The sequence below is a fragment of the Erpetoichthys calabaricus genome, chromosome 12 (assembly GCF_900747795.2).
Source record: "Erpetoichthys calabaricus chromosome 12, fErpCal1.3, whole genome shotgun sequence".
Lineage (NCBI taxonomy): Eukaryota > Metazoa > Chordata > Cladistia > Polypteriformes > Polypteridae > Erpetoichthys > Erpetoichthys calabaricus.
In genome coordinates this window covers 107194912-107221764 of record NC_041405.2, presented here as the reverse complement: position 1 = coordinate 107221764, position 26853 = coordinate 107194912, and the positions used below count along the sequence as shown (strand labels likewise).

At 36.8% G+C, this 26853-nt stretch overlaps 1 protein-coding gene across 4 annotated transcripts in view; it reads right to left on the bottom strand.

Moving 5' to 3' along the window:
- The window catches only part of apool (apolipoprotein O-like), a 31372-nt gene extending 13234 nt beyond the window's left edge, over positions 1–18138 (bottom strand). For 2 of the 4 annotated variants that reach the window (XM_028815963.2, XM_028815966.2), the window contains exons 1-6: positions 18037–18116; positions 9698–9802; positions 8203–8322; positions 2132–2186; positions 1947–2045; positions 1183–1274 (exon numbers count right to left, since the gene is read on the bottom strand). In XM_028815963.2, the coding sequence (XP_028671796.1) occupies positions 1183–1274; positions 1947–2045; positions 2132–2186; positions 8203–8322; positions 9698–9802; positions 18037–18048 (483 nt within the window). In that variant the 5' untranslated portion in view covers positions 18049–18116. Of the gene's footprint in view, positions 1–1182; positions 1275–1946; positions 2046–2131; positions 2187–8202; positions 8323–9697; positions 9803–18036 lie in introns of all 4 variants that reach the window. The other 2 variants (XM_028815964.2, XM_028815967.2) reach the window with 2 other exon arrangements.
- Positions 18139–26853: the final 8715 nt, after the last annotated feature.

Below are 26853 nucleotides of genomic sequence, written 5' to 3'. Positions count from 1 at the left end.
AGGTGCCTCCCAATAATCTTCCGCCGGCACTCCCCAGTGTGGCGGAAGTACCGGCTGCACACCCGGAAGCACTCCGGGTGTTCCTGGTCGTCTTCCCCCCAGCACTTCCGGGTGTAGCGGAAGTGCTGAGGACCAGGGCTTTCCAGGTATCGGGGCGCCCCCTGGTGGTGACCACGGGCCCCTATAGGGTTGAGCTTCCAAGCTCAGTTCCCGTGGTCCCCAAAGCCACCAGGGCGGTTGTCCCGTCACGGTCTGGAGGAGGCGTAATCCCTCCTCCAGTCCTTCTGGGCATCCCAGCTGGGTGCCACCCCCAGCTGCTTGCGACACTATATATAAAGCTACATGTCTACATAGCCTGACTGACATTTGAGAATTTTTTGCTAATTTTCAGACAACCCAAGGAAGACCAGTTTTTAATAATTGATAAATCCCAGAAAGATCCAATATTATCACAAAGTCAGTGTGCAGAATCACAGCGCAAGTCCTGCCTGTATGCTTCTCTTGTAATCTTGATCTGCTTACATTCTGTACACAAAAATATATGTATTACCAACACTATGTAAATGATATCAATTATTAAAAACAACTTCACTGCTTTTAAATGTCCTTTCATCATAGAAAAACGATTGACAAATATTGTCCTAAAAAGTAACATATTTACTGTTCTATCTCTTTCTTATGTATTAACATTCATTAACATTTATTTTAAATTATTTTACTGTGTCTAAGCATGGCAGCATATTTTGATTATCTTTGAAATTTCCACTTCTCTATTTTGTAATCTGTAATTTCAACTGGTTACTCTACCAGAGTACCTTAAGAACTTTATTGTCACCCTCTATCCTGCATTACTCTTTATTACTTCACATGTTTGAGTTGGACAAGTATTTATCTGGGAGTTTAAAATGACGACTCAGATTCATAAGTGCAACATTAGTATAAATCTTGCTGTTTTTATACTGTATATGTACCATACCTTTGTTATCCATTCAAAAATACTCAAACTGCTGGCAGAACATAAGACTTACTTGTTACAGGCAAAAATGTATGAGGACTCAAGTTTAAAATATGTAATGCAAAACAAGTGACTTTTGATGCTCTGATATTTTACATTATAAATCCAAATATTAGAAATATTAAGTGTTAATACAATTAAAGCAAACTACAAAATAATGTATTTACCTTAACTGCAGTCACAGCTTGGGCTGGGTAACACACAGCTGTCCCAGCAGCAGCTAAACCCAGAGGAAACATTATTTTTTTAAATCTGGAACCTATGTAATAAAGGGAAAAATGCAAGAATGTAAATAAATGCTACACATAGAGAAGACATGTTGCTCAACTGTATACTTAAATTCTCCATCCAAAGACTATTTTAGAAAACATTTTTACTTAATATGTATTATACATTATGATATTCATAGGTATTGATAATAATTCTACATAAATCTATTCAATTATCTTACTTTTTATAAAGAAAATTACTTGTATAACAATATACTATTTTCATGCACACATTACAACCTAATTTATTTAATTTAGGGATACTTTTTAACATTAATGACAAAGTTAGAATTTTCAAACAACCTGTGATTTTAAAAGCCAATAAATACCCAAAATAATGCATGAAGCAACTAGTTGATTTATATAAAGCAAAATACAAATTATTTATTAGGTAATGAATAACTATTTGTAGCTGGGCATGTAGTGTTGGTATATTGTATATAAACCACTCATTTCTCTAATAAAAGTGTGATTCTATTTCATTTAATCATACAAACTAACAATATGAAGCAGTATGGTAACCAAAAATCTGAACAATCTAGTTAAATTAAAAGATGTAATTAAGTCCATTTAAAATAAAACGCTTAAAAATATCTTTATATTAAAATATGTTTTTACATACAAATAATACTCATGAAAAGAAATCTACAAAAATAAGTTACCTTTTCTTGCCATGATTAAGCCAGCCAATCCAGAAACTGTAATCACACTAACCCGAGGTAAAAATCCATGAGGGGGATCCTTCAAGTATGTGTATGTATCTAAACCACAATGCAATATACAGTGTAACTGATTGGACTATTTTAGTTATAACAAAAATGAATATCCAAATATTTTAGTCACCTACCTTCTCCAAAATGGATTATATTTATCACTCCTTTTTTCAATGAATCATAACCCCTCTAAGGAAATGCATATGAGAAACAAGTGTACATGTTAGAAAACAAAATAAATTATAACTTAAGTAACACATTTTTAATTATGTCACATTAAAAGTAAGAGGCATTAGCTAGTCAGACAGGATTATCACACAGAGTACCTTAAATTTTCCATTTTTACACAGCATATTCCACCTTTCTGCTTTTGTAAAGCTTAAAAAGGTCTTTTACAAACTAATATTTGCTGAAACACTTGTGACTATAATATTTCTGCATGGCTGACATCCCTGTCATCAGAATAGAAGAGTCCTTCAAAACTCATCTAAATGAGCACTTCTTGTATTTGGCCTCTTACCACCCACTCACTAGGCTGCTTCAAAGGAATTCCAGACTCTTGAGTGCTACTAAAATTACATTAAGGACTATGTCAAGATTCTTTTTTTTTCTATTAAAGAAAATGTTGTGGAATATCTATATTACACAAGCATCCCCATACGTGATTAGAAGTGTTATTAGCTGTAAGATATGAATGTATTATAATAAGAGAGCGCCCTCATGAGGTCTTTTTTTATCAACAGGAATTCAAGGGTGTCAAAGTTATCACAAACATGAGAAAACAAAATACAAAAAAAATTAAAAAAACACCGTGTCGCATCTGGACCTGCTTTCACAGGTGTCTGGTCTGTTCTGTGATGCAGCTTGGACATCAAAGCATTCCCCTACCATCTCCTGTCTCTCACGTTCTTACATAATTTGGATCTATCTTCCTCAAACTAATGACAGTTGGCAGCTTTTTTTAACCAAATCCCAGAAATAATTCCAGGGTAAAGATCTGCCCTTTCTTAGCTACAGTAACTGAAAATTAGAAACCCCTCTGTATTGGCTCCTCGAGTCCCTGCACTGCTGAGGATGTGTAACCCTTAAAAAATAGGACATCCAAAGCAAATTTCAAATCACAGAAAGGGACAGCATTTTCCCACTGATCTCATGGTAGTCTCTCCTGCCGTTGCTCTTAAATAGGCAGGCAGGCCTTTATAACTATGCTACGACTTGTCGGCCAGAAGATCCTGTGGGCTCTTGTCAATCTTCCAAGATGTTCCTCTTTCTCTTAGTTAGTAAAGCATCAGACACCCTTAGCAACAGTGTCACATTGCACTCTACTGCTGTAAATAACAATTTGTCAACCCCCCCACGTTAGATGCCTATGACTCCCCTCACTTACAAGCAAAAGTGTTCTTCTACTGCTATTGTGAGTCTATTGTGGTTTACAGTCTACTTTGAAGGTTTTCTTGTGAGACTACCATATATCCTTTTCCATCTTTGCATTCTGATAATGAATTTCTTACACAGAACTATGTACAAAGAAACAAAAATAGGTTTAATACATATAATACATAATTATCCAGTGTAAATGTTAAATGAAGAAAGAAAAATAAAGCAAAATATTATTCAATATTTACTTTTGAACTGATGTAATAACACATCATTACTACAGAAGACCAGTTAGTAAATAATTTGACAACAAAATTTTAATGTGATCACAAAATAGCTCAAAACGGTTGAAGTGATATCTCAGATTCTACATATAAAAATCTCCCTTAAATCTCTGCTGTTTGTTTACATGTACTGAAAAATCAATTTAGGTTTATAGAGTATAGCAATTTTTCAATTTATAACATCAGAGTACTGTACACTTAAAAAAATTAAAACTGGTTACACCCAAATATAGATGTGTTATAAAATGGATGAATGCAAAATATTTAAAAAAAAACCCATGCGAGACTTCTGTCTGGACAAATGGATATCATTGGTCTTCATGTTATTAAAGTAAAGAAATCCAGTTTAGTAACATTTGCAAGGCAGAAAATAAGTCGCATTTCCACCAATTTGTTTATGGAGCATCCAGATATTTTAATGAATGATGAAACACAGTGAGAGAAAATGTTAATATTTCATATGTATTTGAATGCAAGATCATAAAGCTCTCTTTGATATAATATAAACTACAATTTTATCAACTTTATGACCCTTTATAAAATCATAAAATTTTATTGTCTATGGTGTTTCACTAAATTTCCTACACCCTGTTTACTTTTAATAATAAGATGTACATACAGCAGTATTCAAAGAGTGAGGACTTGTAACGTGTCTGTTTCTCAAACTACAGTTTTTGATGTATTTATTCCCAAACGTAGTTGTACATCTGAGCAGTTAACTTATTTTCCTATCCACTATGCCCATTTCTCTCAAAACAGTAGTGAGAATCTTTTGCATGAAATCTAAAGTTTCTTTGTAACCAGCAAACCCGCAATTCTCGAAAGAATCGCAAATCCAAGAATGGCAATCACTTTCTGTTTCCTCCGATATTTGGAGGGAAGAAAAATCATGGAGGGTGGGTACGTCCTGGGAAAGTTTTCATTTAATTAAATAAATATATTTGTACTAAAGCGGTTTCTTTTTGGAGCCGTGACTCATCTGGTTCTGGTGTTTCAGAAGCGCGTTGTAGGCACCTGCGTTCATTGTTTTTATCCATGCAGGCTCGTTTTTTTTTTCTATGGCTGTGTCGTTAGCTAGAAGTTGTTTGCTGACGACGGCGGATTTGTGTGTTGAAGTGACCATGGCGGCGGATCCGGGCTTGGAGGGCTACATTACTAAACGAAGGTGGTATATGCGGTGGTGTGCACGATCGCGTTCGGGCGACGGATGTACTGTGTATGGCTTGCTTGTGGCCTCTGGCATCTGTGCATATATACAACCTGGTGTGCACGCTTTACCTCAAGTTTAGCTTACAGGTTGTGTTGTGTTGTTTGGGTGCCACCTACTGACTCTGGGAAGCTGCTGGGTTTGACTCGGGGGCGCTGAGGTGCAGTGCAGGTGTGCTTTCGGTGCTTCTTCCTTGTATATATACAAACATCACTAAATGAAGGTTGTATATGCGGTGATGTTCGCGTTCAGGCGGCAGTTGTATTGTAACATGAAGTTTAGTTTACAGGTTGTGTTGTGTTGTTTGGGTGCCAGCTACTGACTTTGGGAAGCCGCTGGGTTTGACTCTGGGGCGCTGGGGCACAGTGCGCGTGCGCTGTCGGTGCTTCTGGCCTCTGCAATCCTTGCATATATACAAACATTACTAAACAAAGTTTGTATATGCGGTGGTGTGCGCGTTCAGGCGGCGGTTGTATTGTGACCTGAAGTTTAGTTTACAGATTGTGTTGTGTTGTTTGGGCGCCACCTACTGACTCTGGGAAGCCGCTGGGTTTGACTCTGGGGCGCTGAGGCGCAGTGTGTGTGTGCGCCTTCGGTGCGTCTGGCATCCGTGCACATATACAACCATTGTTTAGTAATATATATCTGCCATTGTGTAAAACAACAATAGACTGATGTGTTACTTTCTTTTTGAAAAATAACACATTTCAGCAGTGCTAACACAATTACAAAGGTTTCTCAAATAAACAATTACTATTTAAGCATTAAATAAGGATAAGCTAAAAATGTTTACCACTGAGACTTTGCAGTCATATCTGAATATTACATTATAAAATCAGTCATTTCAAGCATTAATAACCATTTGCAACATTAGTAATGCCTTGGGCTGTGTATTTTAAAACAAATTTAATGGTACTTTGATTATCAAAAACATGAATGTTTATTTTTGATTCCAAACTTCTCAACATTATTGTATGCAACAAAAAATATTAGTGATTACATCTGGAAAATAGCTTAGCCATCCATAATGTACTACACAGGACAGGGATGGACAAATTGTAAATGCATATGCTAGTCTGCTCGGCTACCACCTCTGCAAACCTGGTATCAGGTACCCTTTCTTTATATATGGTGTGTTTGGTTACCTGTAACTTTTTGCAGCAACATTTGTTTGTAAAGTGTTGCTGTACACAAGTGCATAGCACTCTTCTACCTCAACATAAACACAACTGGCATTTTGGTAGAGAATATTTTAGCAAACACATGATTTTTAAAGGATTATATCATGGTGATGCATGGTGTTTTGACCATTGTACACAAAAATGTTTTATCAAAGATTAACTGAAATACTTGCATTAATATTGTATTCTCAAATTTTGTTTTCAGACCCAATTAATACTCCACCCATTACATTCACTATTAAAAACATGATACGCTTGACTTTCAGATATATTCTGAGGTGCAATATGTCCTTTATAATTTCATACATCTTTAGTTGACCACAGTGATTTGTGTATATGGCTGCATTAAAATTTGTTACACTTGAACCATTAACAGTGTGGCCATGTTATTAAAGATGAGGTTTAGGCCTGGAAAAGCATGTTCACACTGCAGTTTTTGAGCTAATAGTAGGGAGCGTTTTCACAACCTTCAGGAAACCTGTTAGGAGTAAAGAATACGTATTAGTTAAAGGTGAGCATCATATTTTTTTATGATATTCCTCTCATGCCTTGTCTGTGACTGCATAAGGCAAGGCCTGTTTGTAATTGTTTATAGACCTCTGATTTCCAAAGTTTATTATCAATTTCCAAAGGCCGAACCCTTGAAAATTTGTGACAGGAGCATCGTTAGAACATTCAAACCATCACATGTGATCAACAAACTGCTGAATATTTTAGGTGATTTTCTTATCTGAAGCAAGCCCTGTCAGTTGAAAACAGTTGCCTGCTTCATCAGTGTGCATTTTTGTTTTGTTTTGTTGTACATTTAATTAAAATAACTCAGCACTGCGTCAGCATTTATTAAATATCGGAGGCCAACTAGTACAGTAAACGCTCTAATTTTACTGTGCTTTCTCAACTTTTCAATCCTAAAATAAGTTTTCCCAAAAACAAAGGACTGCTTTTATATGTTATTTCTAGATGCTCTCTACATACAGCATTGTAGATTCTCTGACTTGGTTGTGACACTGCCCTCTACCTGCAATCACATTGCAGAATATCCTCCAGATTTAATCTGCTAAAAAAAGTTCTTTGAATATCTGAGAAGTTGTTTTCTTTTTATTTTTGTCATAATACTGCTGATAATTAAGATTCACTTCACCTGTAAATGGTATTGAAGCAGTAGTGGAACAATTTGCCTTGTCCTCGCCTTTCTTTTTGTTTTTTAATCCATAACGAAGTATGTTCTAATTATTACTTTTATCTTATCTTATTTTCATCACGGTAAATGACGAGAGGATACAATTAACTTTGGTAATCTTTCCTTCACTGACCCAGTTGCTTTACAGCTAATGCTATTGTTTATCTTGCTTGCTTTACAGACTTGCTTCACAATTTCACAATATTGCTCACTTGTGTGTGTGTGTGTGTATGTGTGCATGTGCATATAGACACATTTACCAAAACCAGCGAAGGGAGGGTGAGTACAACATCTGCATAATGATGAAGAAATGCACTTAAAATATTTTTGAATGTCTTCCTTGCACTTTGATGACTATTATTATTTGGTATTATTCAGCCCTTCATTCATCACTTTGGCACCCACGTAACCTCCTCAGAATTCACTACTTAGGGTACATAGTGCCACACCCACAACTGTGCAGTTGGAAAAATATCTGCACACAGCAAAACTCCAGCATGTGTTGCAGGGTATGACATAATTTTTGCTGCGCTGTCCTCTCAACTAGCACAGATGCATCAAGTATAAACCAAGATTTAGAAGGTGGGTATGGCAGTCTGGCACGCTTTAAGCAGCTGTCTTCAAAGGCTGCACCAAAGTTAAGATTGTACCATAAAAATGGGATCTTCTGTTTTTATCAAATTGTTTTTGATTAAGAAAATATTAAGTGGACCAATGATCTGAAACATCTGGTAGTCTATCAGGTGTGCAAGTTTTTCTGTTTTACAGGAATTAAAAACTTGCAGTCCTGTGTGTCCGGATTACCGAGTTGTTTTCCCACCTGAAAGGAATTTACAGAAAGCTACCAATGGGAAATGACACTGCATATATTTTAAAACTAAACTCAAGAAATGATCAGAACCAACATTCAATGCCAATCTAATTCTGCACCATTCAACTAAATAAAAGACTAGATGGAAATAAACACAGTTCACACCTTTAAACTTCGGAAATATGGGGAAATTGCTTCTCTTGCCACTGAAATTCCACTCTGTAGTTGCCCAGGCTGTTCTTCGACATACTTTAACTTTGCAGGAGGGGCCAGGTAAACAGATAACTAAAATGTTGGAAATTAAAATTAGCAAAACAAATTAGTAAAACACATTTACAGCAAATTGCAAATGCATTGGCCCTTCATTTTTTTTAAATTATCAGTGTTATAAACCTATACAGTTAAAATTAAGAACAAAATTGTTTTAAAAGAACAAGAAATAAAACATTAACAAACAATACATTCACTTAAAACTGCAAAGAAATAACTCAACATCACATATTGGCTCAGAGTTTGACACGCTACCCTGACTAAATGAAGAAACCTTTTAATGACTATTTTTGTTCCTTGGTGTAAGTCACCTAAGGAAATAGAATAGGTTATGATAGGTTTAATTTTCATTTGAAAAATAACAACACAATGGCCTAATAGTAAATTAATATGGTACAACATGTGAGAGAGCAAATACCACACTATTGGTAATATATATTGTTTTTTTCTTTGATTTGTGTATACATTATGATTCTTAAAGGCAGCACCAATTACTACACTGAACTTGTTCTTCCATTTATTGAAAATCTGATTACTTGTTAGAGTAACTATTATGTAAGTAGCCAGATACCAAAGTAAACTCCCACTTGGCCTAATATACAGCATATAATTTAATAAATTAAAAAAAAACTACCAACATAGTTTCCTACTCTCAAAATAAGGAATATTAAATGTTAAACTTTCTGGCTGAAACCAACCATTAATTTTGTATTATCTAGAAAAACAACACTATATAAGTAGAAGTATTCTTACTAAAATAGCTCTTAATTTGAAACATCCTGCAAAATTAATAAGTGCAGTAATTACCAATACCAGTTAATAATAGACATATAATGCATGTATTTAGGAGAGTACTCAAACTTAGTTCCTGGAAAGCTACAGTGGGTGCAGGTTTTTGCAGCTGGGAGTTCCAAAAATCAAAAGCCAATTTTTCACCCTTAAAGAAATGTGTAATTTAATAGCATGGCTTTTGGTACACTCGCCACTGCTTGTCTATTTTTTTTCTTGCTTTTTTGAGATCACATAGTTTTGTTGAATGGAATAAATTGCGTTTTTTCAACCCTTTAAGGTTTCTTCATTTCTTTCCAAACATTTTATTAGGATAATTATTTTATGAGGAACACTTTGGTTGCCTTGCTGTTTGTATCTCATTGTCAATTAAAAATAAAAAAGGCTTTCAATGCCACAAGTAAAAGAAGCAGTTATGTGCTCTAAGTCTTAATAAAGGAATGAACAAAAAATATGATAAAAGGTTTAAATTCACTTAGCAGTATTTATTGGCTTCTTATTATGAAAACTAACCCTATTTTTAAAGACTAATGTACAACTGAAACTCTTGCTGCATGTACTGCCTTACCAACTTTAATCAACCAATACATCTGATGCACACCTCTTGAGTGGACACACAGTTCTCCTTCTTTTCTTCCTCTGCTGCATAAACCCGCAAAGAAGAAAATCCAAATAAAGTCGGCACTGCCACAATCTTCATAGCCTGCTGAGAAAAAATAACATCCATAAAACTTTGCCAAACCTACAGTAAACTGTACGCAACAGTACAATGTATAACAACTTCTTTGAAAAATAATAATAGCAGTCCCAAGGAAAGGTTTGAAAATCAATTAATTAAGTACAGAAAACATTTCTACATAAAATGTTTTCTTTTTCAAAACTATGTAAAATAAATACACTATAGTGTTAACCTTATCCCTTCCACATTAGTACTGTCAACATTATCATATCTCACATTAGCAACTGTCTTATCTCCTTGTATTTTAACTGCCATTAAGAATGGAAAAACCTGCTTCTTGTTGAAAGAAGCTGATTGTTTCTGACTCACTTTTTGATATCGACCACCCTGGAAAGGAACAAACACACATACAGTGTTTTGTAGTTACTGATGACCCAGATCAAATCATTTCTGCTAGTAAGACTCTTAGTAACAGGTCTATATAAATGAAGCATAACCAATCTAAGTATCCATCCTGCACTTTCATGTGCATTATGATTGACTAATTTATGTATTTTTTTGTTGCTCATATGATATCCTCAACTACTTCGGTACACATTTTCTGTTATAAGTGCAATGACAAAATGTTCTCCAGAACTGGGGCACTTCTAAAGATTTAAAAAAAATTTTTTTTTTAAGTTTAAAATTAAGCAATCTAAAATGAATGGGCAAGATAAAAATACAATTTTCATGAGACACTGAACATGGAACAACAAAAATCAAGAAAACTGATTTCTTTACACATTTTGGTGTGTCCAACAACAACATTCATTTATACAGCACATTTTCATATGGTATAGCTCAAAGTGCATTAAAAGATGACGAAAGAAAAGTTTAAATGAAACAAAAATAAGATTAGGCAATACTAAATAACAAAGACTAAAGCAAGGTCAGATGGCTGGGAGGACAGAAAAAAAAAAACCCAAACAAAATCTGCAAGGGTTCCACGGTCAAGAGACCGCCCACCCTCCACTGGGCATTCTACCTAAAACAAATGATCTAAATCAGTCCTTATGGCTTTCAGAGTTCACGTGAAAGAATTCGATGATGATGGTCATCTGGGGACATCTGTTCCAAGTAGGAACCAAAAAAATCAATTAGATATACTCCGTGTTACAAACTAATCAGATTATACTGTACTTATTTTAATAGCTTCCACATTCTGGACAGTACCAAAGAAGTAAAGTAATATTTAAAATAAATTCAAGAGTGCTTTTTACAGAGAGAATACCACTTAGAAAAGCCACAGGTGACAACTACAATGCAAAGTAGTGCTGGGCGGTATACCGGTTCATACCGAAAACCATTTTTTATTTTTTATATGATATAGATTTTTCTTATACCGCAACACCGGTTTAAATTGCCTAAATGACGTTCGGAACGTGGCGCAGCAGGGAACTGTTCAAGTGGGGACCTTTTTCACTGCTACACCACCAAATAGTGGGCGGTAGCATAGGAATGCGCGCTGCGAAAATGGACAGAGAGCTGAAAAAAAGCAGTCACGTTTGTCGCCTGGAGATGCTTTAGTTTTAAAAGGTCAGATGTGTAAATACTGTTTCTATACTACTGGATAATACTGCAAGCCAAGTTGTACTTGTTTTATTTGTTTTCAATACAGTGTAATGTACCTGGGTACTGTGTAATAGTGTGACGACATTTTGACTTTATTCTCGACATTTCCACTTTAATCTTGACGCTTATGACGAGAATATATTCTTTTGACTTTATTCTCGTAATTTGTCATTAAAGTAGAACATCGTAAACTAAACTTCATCATAAAATGAATATTTAATTTACTAGATTTTCTCAAACCCCGTCATAAGTTATATAGCACATTAAATGCTTTGTGTTAAGTGATTCGTTCAGAGATGGGCGCAACTCTGAATGGATGGCATAATTAAGCATGTATAACGAAGATATTTTTAAAGTTCTGAACACTCCGTGGGCTAAGTTTATAACTAGTTTTAATTTCACAAAGACGTTTATCGTGTGGTGATTGGTTATGTGGTGAAAGAAAAAGGAAGGATAGGAACTGGGGTTTTGGTAGCCTACGTCAGATAGAGACAGCATGCATGCAATAAAGATAGCCCGCTCAGAAGAACATGCATTGAATTCTGTGTTCGTGTCTCCGACCAGCAGATCACAAACCCAACATTTACACAATATTTAAGTTAAACCTGTGCGATAGCTATTCATACATCCAGTTTTTTGGAGCCTCGTCACACCTGCCATAAAGTTCTCTACACTGAACATACACCTGGGGACCCCTTACTGCGAGGGAGCAGCACTACCGCCTCACTACCGTGCATGTGTAATACCTGCTTTAATGCATTTCATCATGAAAATGATATCAAGTATTTATCTTAGCATTCTAAATTTTCAGAAAGCAGGAATATCATGAAGCGAATGGATTCTGTATGGTGATTGCTGTCTTCTCTTAGTGCGGAGGAAGTCAATTTAAGAAGCGTAGTGATTAACCACTGGGTCGGGGAACGTAACACAAAGCATTTAATGTGCTGCATTAATTTATGACGGGGTAAATTAAGTAATTGATTAAACATTGATTTTAGGAAGAAATTTAGTTTACGACATTCTACTTTAATTATGAAGTAAACTATGAGAATAAAGTGGAAATGTTGACTTTGTTCTCGACATATAGTTTGTTTTTTTCTTCCCAGTATAGCTTAGCTTGAAGCAAGGTCCATATTAATGCAGTTTGCCTAAATGATGGTTCAGCTGGTAAAGATGTCATCACCAAGTTGCACTTGTTGTATTTTATTTTAATTTGATGAATACTGTGTAATGCACCTGGACTTGAAGTCTTGAAGTAATAGTGCAACTATCAGTAATAATACTATTATTTATTTTATTGTTATTATTTATTAGTTTAAATATTATACAGTTTAATGATGATAAAGTTGTTTAAAAAGTCACTTTAATGTGTCAGTGGACAGAGATTGTTAACATGGACAGAAAGTGTAGTTGGTTTACAAAAAATATTTACTATTTATTCCTTTTCTAAGACATATTCGGTGCAATACAATTTTTGACAAGCACTTCTGGATATTTTACTAAGTCTAAATGCCTCTTTGTATGGTTGAAAATATGTTGTCAAAATTATAGTTTGTTTTTGCAAAATTTGTTCAATAAAAAGGTTCTATATTTTGACTGCATCTGTCATGCAATGTGATACCATTAGTGCCACCCCCTTGAAAACTATCACTTTATGGGGCAATGCAAAACTGTATTAATAATTGTGTGCACATTAAAATTTTTTTTTTTGTACAATGTACAATACTCTTGACAGTGGAATAGGTTATTCTTAGCCAGTAATTGCAGTGGAAAATGTGGTTGACATCCACTCATGCATGGGGAAAAAAATACCGTCGAATACCGTGAAACCGGGATAATTTAGAAAAATACCGTGATATAGAATTTTGGTCATACCGCCCACCCCTAATGCAAAGCCTAATTTTCTATTGCTCAGAAACAAAACTGCAAAGGAAAAGATGTATGTTTATTTACAACAGGAATATGGTTGAACATTTACTTATCTAACTCCATGTTTTCATACTGCATGTTTAAATTTGCCATCAAAGTTTTGTTATTGTCCACTGTCTGCACCTGCTTTGTCCAATTCAAACTTGCAGAAGCCAAAAATACTAAGTATAAAGGAAGAACCAAATCTGGATGGGATGCCAGTCCACTGAATGGCACACTTGTGTACATATCCACATTCACCACATAAGGTCAATTTTGAGTGTGTAGCAAGTGGGTGGAAAGCCAGAGTACCTTATGGAAAACACCAAGATGACTTAGGTGACCAAGGTTAGCTACTATTTAAAACTTTGGCCTCTGAGATGGACAGGAGATTCTTTTACCACCTTGTACCCAATACAGCCAGTTTCAATCTTGAATGGGATTAAGTGGGTTTGAGAATGTTATATAACAATTTGGCTGGAATGAACCTTAGCCTGCCCTGCAATTCACTGGCACCCTGTTTAGAATCCATTCACCCCTACAAAAGCACCCAGTGTCCCCTCTGACCTTGAATTGGATTAAGAAGTACATGTACATTTGAAACCTGCCACAATACTCTATTTAGTACGATTTTTATGTATAATTTTAGCCAAAATATCTCTATCTAAAACTTAAGACTGATTATGAAGAATATGTATTTATTTTAACCTAACTACTTGCTATTCTTTACAAAGCAAACAATTTCAGTACACTGTGTAGAGTGGGCCCTGCAACTGACTGGGCACCATATCAGGAATAAGTTTCTGCTTTGAGCCTGATGCTGCTGGCATAAGTGCCATCCTAGTACATGGAATACTATACAATTACAGATAAGCATAACAAGCTACCCTGATTAGCAACTGCTAATAAAGTATCTTGTAGGCAGGCAGATTAGCATGGCCATTAATGAACTGAACTTTTAGGAAAGCAGTGCAGTTCCTGACTCTTACACACTGTATGACCCCGGGCAAGTCTCATAACCTGACTGTGCTCCACCTACAAAACATGTAACAGTATGATAAACATGAACGCGTAAGGTGCTTTGGTAGAGAGGCTGCGACTGAAAAGTTCTACATAAAATAAGTTGCCTGTACACCTTATTTCCACTCTTCATGAATTGGCTACCTTTCTGAAAATGTTTCCTTAATTTTATTAATAAATCTTTTACTTCAAAACCCAAAGAATATGGATCTTTGAGAAATCATTAATGGCAGCAGGACACACTTTCACAAAATAAAAAAAGTTTAATTATCATCCATTAGGTAAAGCAATCTAATAAGCTCTGCATGTAAAAATCAGGAAAAACTTTTTTTTCTCTGCCTGAATTACTTCATATATCCAGTTCCCACATCACAAATAAGAACTGAAAAAAAAATTTACAAAAAAATTAATGAACATTATGTACAGTGCTTATAAAACGTATTCACCCCTTTTGGATGTTTTACATTTTATTGTTATACCACAATGAAACACAGAGAATTTAATTTGCCTTTTTGACATTGATGGGCAGAAGAAAGACAGTTAATGTCAAAGTGAAAACATCTCTGCAATGTGATTTGAATTAATTACAAATATAAAACACAAAATAACTGATCACATACTGTAAGTATTTAATATGACACCCCTAAATCATCACTGAATTGGCTTGAGAAGTCGCATCATTAGTTCAATGGAGATCACTTTTTAGGGTTTCAGTTGTTGTAGTATAAGTGCAGCTTTTCTGGAAAGTCCAACTTGAGGCAAGTCAGTATGGTGGTCTAACCTGCACAACAAAGACAACAGAACACTGAAAAAAAACTCTGTGAAAGGGTGATTGAAAATGCACACGTCAGGTGATGGATACAAGAAAATATCCAAGTCACTGAATATCCCTTTGAGTTTATTTAAAGCAATCATCGTGAAATAGAAAGAGTACGGCACAGCTGTAAATGTGCCTGAAGCAGGGTGTCATTGTGCAATAAGCCCAGTGAGGGAGGCCACCAAGAGACCTGTGATAAATCTGAAAGAGTTACAAGGTAAAGAGGCTAAGATTAGAGGGAAAGGGCATACAACAACCGTTGCCTGCGTGTATGACCAGTCACAGGTTTATGGGAGATTGGCCAACAAAAAGTCAATCACCTCGGCTAGAATTTGCTGGAAGGCACATGGGAGACTCTGATGTCAGCTGGAAGCAGGTTCTCTGGTCTGATCAGATCAAAATTAAGTTTTGTGGGCATTTAACTAAATGCTATGTTTGAACGCTGCACATTATCAATAAAATTAAAAAAAAACACCATCCCTACTGCACAAAATGGCAGGCAGCATCCCATGATGGGAATGCTTCTCCGCATCAGTCTCTGGAAGGTTTGTAAGGGTAGAGAATAACGATCCCCATGCAACCTGACCTATCTGGAGCAACTTTGCAAAGTAGAAGGGGAAAACTGCAGTGTCCAGATGTGGCAAGCCGAAACAGAGAGACCTATCTACACAGACACCAGGCTGGAATTGCTGCCCAAGTTGCATCTACCATCTACTAAATATATACTGACTTGAAGAGGGAGAATATTATGGGATTGCTTGCAGTACTGTGTGTTTTATATTTGTAATTAATTTCGACCACTTTACACAGGTCTGTCTTCACTTTAATATGACAAGATTTTTTTATCTGTCAAAAATATCAAAAAAGCCACTGTGATTGAATGTAGTATAATAATAAAATGTCAAATCTTCCATGGGATGAATACTTTTATAGGCTTGGTCAGGTTGTCAATAAATCATTAGGAATACTTATGGGCACAAACACACACACTCTCAGGGTTACTGGGACCATTTTAGTAGTACAAAATATGGTGAAATTTTTTTTACCTACATGCCCAACCAACAATTAACCTAATAAGCACATCTGAAATGGAACTATATCCAGCGATTAATGGGGCCCCCTAAGCTAGTAAACAATCAGCATGGAGTGGTCCATACAGCATCTCAATGTAAATTACACTTCAGTGATATGGCAGGAAATCGCTCAATGGAAAGTTCTACAGTACAGTACAACTGATTGTAGAATACAATAACATACAATCAAATACGTTAACTCGCTTAATGTTGATTTTGTATACAAGTAATTGGAAAGTAATTTGAACAGGAAATGGAATAAAGTGAACAGCTTAAATAATATGTAATTTGAAAGTTGGGTTAAATGAAGTAAACAAGCTGCACAGACAGTCCGATTGGGTCAGTGGTGGTTTAATGCCTCTGTGCAGATCTAGGTGTGTATTCATTCCTTCCTCTTCATCATTAAGCATATACTCCCGTGGGTCAAACAAGCTGTCGGCTATCATCACTTTTACATTAATTTGAGTATATGTATATTAAATCAATTACGTATCTGAAAAACTACTTGTGCGAACAGTTTGCAATTCAATAGGCCAGGTCCCAAGAATAAAAGAGGCAGAATGCAAACATCCCGGTTAAAAGAAACAACTTCTACAGCGGTTATCGATGGACTGGTCAAACCGTTATTGAAGGATTCGGGGATATGGAGGCTGGAGCAAGTCTGACAGGTGACAAACGCGATGCAGTTTGTTCGACAAAGTCCGGTCATATTTTTCAGAAGTTGTTGTTGTAAACCGCTCGTTCTAAATGTTTGTATCTTTGGTAGGATGCACTTGAAGTCATCTACTGACTCTATAAAACATAAAAAAAGAGCAATTTTTCGATTTTCCACAGGCACCGTGATCACATCAACTTTTCTCGACGTTCTGAACATCCAGAATCGGAACTTAACTCGATCGAGAACATCAAACTTCTATTTACATGGAAGTAAAATAACTTTGGATACAGCAGGGATTGACCAGTATCTATCTATCTATCTACCATTCAGGTCCTGGGGTGGCTACAATTGCATAGCATTTTGAGACAAATTTTACAATTACAAAACATTTTTTTCTAGTAAACAACAAATACCTTTTAATTTGACATTTCTCTTGTCATTCTTTGGATATATTTCGGGGGAAAAGGGATCAATAAAATATTTTGTGGACAAGAGACTAGGCACAATCAGTTACCAATGTTTTAGTAAATACTTTAAAACGCTTCACTAACTAAGAAAACCCCAACAAGTGACATGTACTGTAAGTCCGACTGTCAGGTTGTATGACAACTTACTAAATGCTTACTTAAAATAGAATAAAGAATATAAAAAATCATATAATGTAAGTGAATTCAAAAGAAACACATTGAGCAGAATAATGTACGCTAAACGGCAATACCGAATTAGTTATTAATTATGTTTTCCAAAAGAAGTAACAGCGAAAAGTAAAACTTCTGAACTCTATTACAGATGTGCTCGGCTCGCTCCGACTTCTCAGAACCAGAACGGGACACTCCTGGACTTGAACCTATCTAGAGAAGACAAAATTAGGTGACCCCCTGTAGACTAGCATAAAGTCTGGAAAGCACATAAAACTTTGCAACTCCACACATATAATAACTTTACCTAGTTCATATACATACATACATAAAATGTGATATTTCTGCTTCAGATTTAATGCTGAAAGAGAACGTAAACTTTCAAGTGACAGGCTTGTTTTAATAAACAAACTAGTGTTAAACTTTATTTAGAATTAAGTCATATCAACACAACTTTCAAACTCTTTGACTGTTACGCGTTAAAAGACATGAACGACAAACTGTCGCTTCTTTGGGCTAATGAACCCTGCACTCACCTTGGTAGCCATGATGAGCGCTTCTCGCCAATACGCATGCGTCCAACCTCTAGTCCATCGCTACGGGTCGCAACGAGGGGAGAAAAACATGCTATTGAAAAGGACGTGATTTTAAAAAAGGGGAAAAACTCAAGTCAGTACACAATTAATTTAATATCATTTATCTTCGGATAGAAACACCCGCGCCCATAAGTGAGACTCTGAATCTACATTAGGCAATTACGGTTTACAAACGTGATCGAGTTTCTTGTTTCTTCTAATATCTTTAAGAGATCATCTTAGAAATTTGCTGCTATTAGTGTGTTTCTAAGCTGTCCTGCGATTTCATTGAAACATACCCTATGATTTTATATACTTAAATACATATTTATTTCATATAAGCAGTCGGGCATACACATTTATTTCATATAAGCAGTTAGGAGTAAAATCGGGATTTACTTCAACTAGTATTCGTTTCAAATTGTAATGGATTTTACTCCTCCAAGTGTCATTACGTCATTGCGTTAGCTGTCCACTAGATGGCAATAGAATAATGGATGGAAGAATAGTAAGAGCAAGTCAAGTGGCCTTCCTGTCACGCCGTCCCTACGCAGCGTTGCAGCATGCAGTGGCACGAAATAACGTTCACCAAGACCGCTGTGCAATAGAAACATAAACTGTACATATATAACACAACAAAGGAGATGTGCAAGGCAAGTAAAAAATGATATAGTTTTTACTAAACAATACAACACTATACAATACTAACAGAATAAACAAAACATTAAATAATAAATTAAAATAGTAAAAATAAATTATGATAATAACTAACAATAAAGACAACAGTAGTAACAGGTGAGCTGTGTACAGGTAAACTATGAGGAGCAGATCTGAGGGTAGGTGGGCAACACAGAGTTCATGGTCCGGACAGCCCAGAACCTGGCAGATTCTATTAGATGGAAGTATGGCAATAACACTGTGGGAAGGGTTGGAGAGGTCTTTCACAATCAATAATCTTTGCCATGGTGTGCAGTCTCCATTGTAGGACCTTGCAGTCAGAGATGTTGCCCAAATCAGACAGAGATGCAGCTGGTCCGAATGCCCTCAGTGGTGCCTCTGTAGAATGAAATGAGAATAAGGGGAGATCGGCTTGTCTTACTAAGTCACTGAAGGAAGTGGAAATGCTGCTGTGCCTTCCTGGCTATGGAGTTGGTGTTTATTGTTCAGGTAAGGCCAGCTGCAATATGCATACCAGCTTCTTGAGTGTCGACCAGTTCCACCATGGAGCTCTCAGTATGTTGTGGGCAGTATGGCCCTTTCTGAAGTCAGCAATCATCTCTTTTGTCTTGTCCACATTAATGAATTCCTGCACTTTCTACCATCCACCTGTCATCATTGTAACCTGCGTTTATGTCACCTGTGTTTTGGCATTTTCAATCTTATATTTATTTCCCTGGATGTTTGTTTTCGATTTGTATTGTTACTTTTGGTATTATGAGTAAAATAATTTTACTTTTACTGAAGCTCAAAAATATAATTGACAAAAATCCTTCTCAAACATACACAAAGAATTACAAAAAAGTTAAAAAGTCTGACCTGGCAGTGCCAGTCCTAGTGCGTCATTATGCAGGCATATTGCTGTTGGTAGCATTTCTTGATGCACTTCTGCTGAATAATTTGTTGGCTAAAATTCCTCAGTGTTGTTGTGTCAGAGAGAGGATGTGCAGCATTGTTCATAATGGCACTCAGTTTTATTTTAATTCCCTCCTACACTACCACCTCAAGGGGGTCCAGAGTACATCCTATAATTGAGCTTGCACTTTTAATTAGTTTGTTGATTCGGTGGGCCTCTCTTGAAGTGATGGTACCAGCCCAGCGCACCAGAGCTTTGAAAATTGCACCAGCCATCATAAAGTTGATGATGTGAAAGATTTCACTTCCCACATTAAAGGAATGTAGACTCCTAAGGAAGAAGAGTCTGCTCTGCCCTTTCTTATATAGTTCCTCTGGGTTCTGAGACCAGTCTAACCATTGATGTGAACCCCCTATTTCTTGTAGGAGTGGACCACCTCTACATCCACTCCCTGCATAGTGACTGGGCATAGAAGCTGTTTGCTAACCATAACTGACCATGAGTCTACTTATTAGATAGTAAATGTGACTGCCCCCCTTATGGCCGAAGCTCTGGGTGCTGCTTTTTTCCCATTACTAAGATAAGCGTGCAGTCATTCTAGACATACAGTACCTGTTATGAGTGAGTGTGTGTGTGTGTATGAGTGTGTTCAGGGCTGTGCTAATTCCTACCTTGATGTTGCAAGGAAAGGCTTTCATGGGAAAGACAGATAGAAAGATGGCATATGGCCAGCAGAGAGGTTATGCTACACTCATGGACCAACTTCAGTTTTGGGTTATGCACAACAGAAAGGTGCTTCCACTCAGAGTACAAAAGTGAGAAAATAACTACAAAAACAACAAAAAACAATAATGATGCAAATAATAATAAATGTATACATACCTTGTGCTAAACAATCATTCAACATACAATCCCCATCAGGCTTTGCTAGGATTAACTGTAGTTGAAGATCAGCAGAATGCACCCCAGGTGGTCTGGCCCTGCTCTCTTTCTCTCTCTGTTAACTGAGGGTCTGTCAGCACTCTGGGCATTCTCCTCTTAAGGTGCTGTCACACTGGGCAGAAGTTTGGATGGCAGAAGGTTATGAAGGGCCAAATTCAAAGGTCCTAGCATTAAGCAGGTCCGCAGTTGTGAGGTTCTCAGATGACAGGGAGTGGTAACACTTTTTATAACTTTAAAATAATATTGTTTTGGTACAATAAAGCAATTGATGTCTAATTAGGAGCTTCACCACCCTTTTTGCTGGAAATCTCAGGAAACAAAGAGCTGATAGCCCGAAGAACTGGCATAGCTCAAAAAATGCTTGCTAACAGATTGATACAACTTAAGAGTGAGCACTAATACAGCAGAAAAGAAAAGCAAGCAGTCTGGCATAATAATCAAGTCAAGTCAAGTTGGGGAGCATACACTGAAACAGCATCCACTACACGACAAAACAACTCGGGATCCCAGTTTGCAGCCCTCCCAGGCAGACTCGTGGCCCAGTCCTATCATCCAGAAATGACCCTCTATCTGCTGTAGTCAGGTGTTACGTGGGTGACCCCTTGGCCTGGTCCAGCCACTCGAGTCCCCAACAATGAGGATCTTATGAGCCAGATCACCCTTGTGGGAACGCCCCACATGGCAGTTGTGCCGTAACTGATGCTCACTCACAATGCAGGTAATGTGCCTCATTCGGGATTCCATGAGCATAATAATGATATGTAAAAATTAAATATATAATGCAAAAGGAAGAATATTATTTCAGGAAAATTTGCAAAGCTTATTAAATTCACAAACAATAGTGACACATTGAATATTGATGGAACTTAATGGATGCCTACAGATAGATTTTTTAAAAACATATTTCAATTAATATGTTGATGTTAAACTGATTTTATACACCTGTCTGAAAACTGAGAAATGTGCCGCTGGTCACGTATGAACTGAGCACAGTGGCAGACAGCGTTTAACATTTTAGGCTGTGAGGTGACGCAAATGTTCACTCTAATTTACTCCATCATTCAGTGACATTGCCATAGAAGTACAAAAGAGAAGGAATGCCCACTCTGATTTATTTATCCTAAATCAAAAGCTGGCACTGCAGGAACTGTAGATTGGTACTGAGATCTGATAGGTATTTCCACTCACAGGCTGCCATTTAAACTCTTCTTTACTCTGATTGAAAGTGGCAACTACAATATAGGACTCTAAAACTTGACTTTTCCAAATTCCAAAATATAACGCTGTCTACTAGTTACCATCCACTTGCTACATCCATCTGCTTAATTCAGTTACTTAAGGAATATTCCACTCAAAATGCTATGTTACTTACCTCATGAAGTTTGTAATGGTGGCCTAGAAAAAAAAGGAATCTTATGTTTATGTGGAGAAAATACATAATAAAAAATCTAATTGAATGGAACCCAATAGTGAATGATTCTAGACAACAGGAGAAAATGTCCACAAAAAATTTCTTTTAATTCTCATGTGACTCTTGTCACATAATCTACATGTCTGTTATCCATTCGAATGCTCAAATTGTGCAAAATGCATGCATTTTTTTCCCTAAAATATTTTTAATACTTACTTCCGGAAAAATGTGTGTACAATAAAAACAGGAAAGGTGCATTCCAGTAATGAAGTGCTTCTAGAAGTAAACAAGAACCATGAAAACCATCTGATTTTTGTACACCACAGGGAAGAGAGAAGACCAGATTCTGGTTGGCAGACGGGCAGAATTTGTAGCTGAACAGGTGACCACTATAGTAAACATTGTGGTGGGCATCAATGTCCTCCGCTTGAAAGACATAAATGAGAAAATCATTCAACACCAGGATATCTTTCAAAATACCAAGGGCCTCATGCATAACGGCGTGCAAAGAATTCACAGTAAAACATTGCATACGGACAAAAGTCAAAATGTGCGTATTCACAAAAAAAATCAGACGCAGAAAACTGTGCGTAAGCCAACTTCCATGCACTTCCGCTACATAAATCCCGGTCAGCGTGAAATGTAACGTTCGTGCACATGCCTACCGCCCCTCTCAGACTCCTCCCAGTATTATGCCTCTTTGAATATGCAAATCAATAAATATTCCCTTAAGTACAGCGTTCTCTGAAAAGACAGTGGCAAAAGTATGGGAAAAAAGAAGTATTTCAGTGAATATCAAGTGGAGGCAATGAAAAACATACTATTTGTTGGTTTTAGCAGTTGTATAAACAATAAAAGGAAGTTGATTGAAAGTTCAAGTTCAGAAAGTTGCACAGTGTCCGAAATAAAAAAGAAGTGGTCAGATATCAATGTCAACGTGAAAAGGCGAGTTGTAGCCCACCATCTGAGTGTCATATGGAAGCTTATTCGGGTACAGGAAAAGAAAAAAATAAGAACACAGTGGAAAAAAGCTCGAAATGTCAACTTTAATCTTGAAATTTCCACTTTAATCACATTGTTTATTTTGTCATTAAAGTAGAACGTCATAAAATTAATCTTAAAATTGTTTAATTTACTAGTTTCTCAATTCCCATCGTATCTAAAGTAGCATGTTAAATGCTTCGTATTCTATGTTTTCTTCTATGTACTCTATGTGTGTGAATCTAGTTGTGGCGTCAGTGTCTCATGGGGTACGCTAATACACCCTTCTACACTGGGCTACTTTAGAGATTCCAATCAACTTAACACATATGGTCTTTAGAAATGGCCAAAACACAAGCTGTACATGGACAGCAATGGTGGAGGATTCTGTCCTTTCCTCTTGGAGTGGCAAGGCAGTGGGTCTGGGGCCAATACGGATAAGGCCGAGTTGCCTAGGAGTGGGAGGATGTTGAAGTGCCAATGTTTGTCATTATATTTTTTTCACACCCTTGGTGATCAGGTGCACTAGAGTCTCTCTGTGCTTTTTTTTAATGATCTAGCCACCCATGTTGTTTCCATACCTGCTCAGTCTGTTTCAGAGTCACAGGAGCCTGTCTGGGCAGGGCTGGGCACTGTGCAGGAACCAATCCCAAACCGAACATCAGTACTTAAGAAGCCTCATCTAACCAAGTCTGAGTTCCCAACTAAGCTAATATTCTAATGGGTAGATCGATGCAATTAACTGGACTTTTTCATTTTTGGAATATAGGAGAAAAGTTGGAATATCCAAATAAAACAACAAATGCACAAGTGGAATATGCAAAATTGTACATAAACAGCGACTGGGCCTACCATTCAAACAGTCTCCTGGAACTATCAGGCCGCCACTGCATCACCACGCCTCCCTCTGTTAATGATGATGCAGCTTTCTTTTCAAGCTGAGCAATATCCACACTGATCTCCTCTTTCTGTATCATTTTTGACATCTTCATTTCCTTTTCTTCACGTTTCTTACTGAGTCATTACTGGGAAAGCCATTGCTTTAACAATGTCGACTTAAGTTGCTGGTGTCAAATCTCTGGTCTTCATTAGGTCCTCCAAGTTCGTCACAGCAGCAATCTTATTCCATATGCTGTAGATGAGTGGTTGTCAAGTTCATTCCTGGAGGCCCCCATGACTGTAGGTTTTCATCCCCACCAGTGTCTACTTTTCATTGGACTTCTATGTTATTTGCACAAGCTGTAACTTCTACTTAGAAGTTTGTGTTTGTTTGCAAACTGATTATGGTACACTTCTACTGAACAAAGCTGGAATTAAGATGCAGAAGAATTCTTTTATTGATTTTTTGGATTCTCTTTTTAATTTTCTGGTTATTGACGCCATTATTTACTAATGAGCACACTAAAATGGATGCCCTCTAGCAATCAGTGTTGTTACTGTGGTATCTGCCATGCCTATCATTAGTTGTCAGTATTCAGATATAATCGAGAGTGTAGATGCTACAGAAAATTAAGTTAAGCATCTAAAGATATGGCCAAAAATGCAAAGGCTTCTTAAATCTAACACTAATGCACTTTATGAATGCAAAATAAGAGAAAAAATAAAAAGCATAGCTAATTGAGCAATGTAAACAATTTAAGGTAAAATTGACTCACTGATTGTGAAAATGGTTGGAGTGAAAACCTGCAGCCACTGGGGCCGCAATTTATGGACTTGAGAACCATTATGAAGATCAATAAGGTGGAGAAGTTGAAATCATCTTCAATGATCTTAATTTACTGTCTCAAGTGAGTAAGTCAGCAGGCTTATCTTGATCTTCTACACACCTCCATGTGTACTGTGAAACTGTTTTATTCATGACAAACTGAAGAATTTGGACAAAACACTTGGAAAACGAGGAAACTCTTCACTACAACTGGGCTGGAATCCCTTGAGTCATTGGGCTGACCATTGTGTTGTCTTGGTCATTTTTTTCTTGGCTCATTGTGCGTTGTACTTTTTGTGATACACCTTATGAATACTTGCTTTGTTAAATGCACTGCCTAAAAATGGATTGATTGAATCGAGTTTACATGAATGGCATATATCATGTAAAAAGTGCAGAGAATGTGTGTGAGAGGCGACCAAAGACTTGTGGGCCTGAAAGTGAAAGGTTGGAAGTGGACTCCTGGTTACTAAGAAATATGAATTATAAGTTTCAAGCACTGGGGGCCTATTGTGTGCACTTCTTGTTTCAGAAGCCCATATTGATGCTAAAAACCTCAAAATCAAGTGTCAAGCTGTCATTATTTCAGATACTTCAGGAAAATAAGAGTTTGTGAATGTGTACCAGAATGAGAGGCACAATTCCTTTGTGGAGAGATATTTCCCAAGGACTGTTTCAGGTCAGGCTGGTCTTGGACATGGAGAATAGAAGAAAATGTTACCACTCTGAAGTAAATAGTAAAAAAATCATGAGTGATGGTGCTTGAGATAGCTGACATTATAGGGACAGGCCATAACTCTGCTGAATTCATTCTTTCCCCAAAGTTCCACTGTTTACCAAACTACTTTGTAGGTTATTCCATTTGTCTGTAGTTCTCTGTGTAAAGAAAAACTTCCTAATGTTTGTGTGAAATTTACCCTTAACAAGTCTCCCACTGTGTCCCGTGTTCTTGACAAATGTATTTTAAAAAAACTATCTCGATCCACTGTATTAAATCTGTTCATAATTTTAAACAATTCAATCATGTCTCCTCTAAATCTTCTTTTGCTTAAACTGAAAAGGCTCAGCTCTTTTAAACTTTCTTCATAATTCATCTCCTGTGGCCCTGAAATCAGCTTAGTTGCTCTTCTCTGGACCCTTTCTAGTCCTGCTATGTCATTTTTGGTGCCTGGAGACCAAAACTGCACACAGTACTCCAGATGAGGCCTCACCAGTGCATTATAAAGCTTGAGCAGAACCTCCTTGGACTTGTGCTCTACACACCATGCTATATAACCTAGCATTCTTTTTGCCATCTTAATGGCTTCTGAACATTGTCTGGAAGTTGATAGCGTAGAGTTCAGTACAACTCCTAAATCCTTCTCATAAAGTGTACTTTTGATTTTCAGACCTCCCATACTGTATTTAAACCTAACATTTTTACTTCCTACATTTAATACTTTACATTTCCTGACACTACATTTCATCTTCCACAGATCTGCCCAAGCCTGTGTGCTGTCCAAGTCCTTCTGTAATGATTTAACTGATTCCAGATTATCTGCCTATCCACCTATCTTCTGCAAACTTAACCAGCTTGTTATTTATATTCCTACTCAAATTGTTTATATATATTAAAAATAGCAGCGGCTCTAGCACTGACCCCTGTGGAACACCACTCTTAACATCAGCCAATTTTAATTTGGTTCCTCACACCATAACCTTCTGTGTCCTGTGTCCCACTTCTTTTATTTTGATGTTCAACCTCTCATGTGGCATCTTATCGAATACTTACTGAACATTTGGACAATTAAACACAAGCAAGGCCTGTCCATTTTGAGTGCCCAGAAGGATGACTGCTAAGATGAAGCATCACCTCATCCAATGTTCAAAGGAGAATCTTATGCAAATCAGGTCAGACTGGGAGAAATTTAAGAAGCATTTGATAGTTGGGGAGATACATCATGATGGCCCTGTTATGGTCAGCTGTGCTATTTAACTTTTTCTGGGTTTTCTTTAGGCTTTGAATAAAAAGTATACATTTAAATTAGTCATATTTAATGTTGATTTCTGTGTTTTTCAACAATGTTAAAAAATGAATTGCATTCTCCCACAATGCCATTTTGTTTTTTGAAGAAGACTTTTAGTGATCATTTGTTTGCTGTTTCTGGGCTGTTGCTAGGTTGTCAA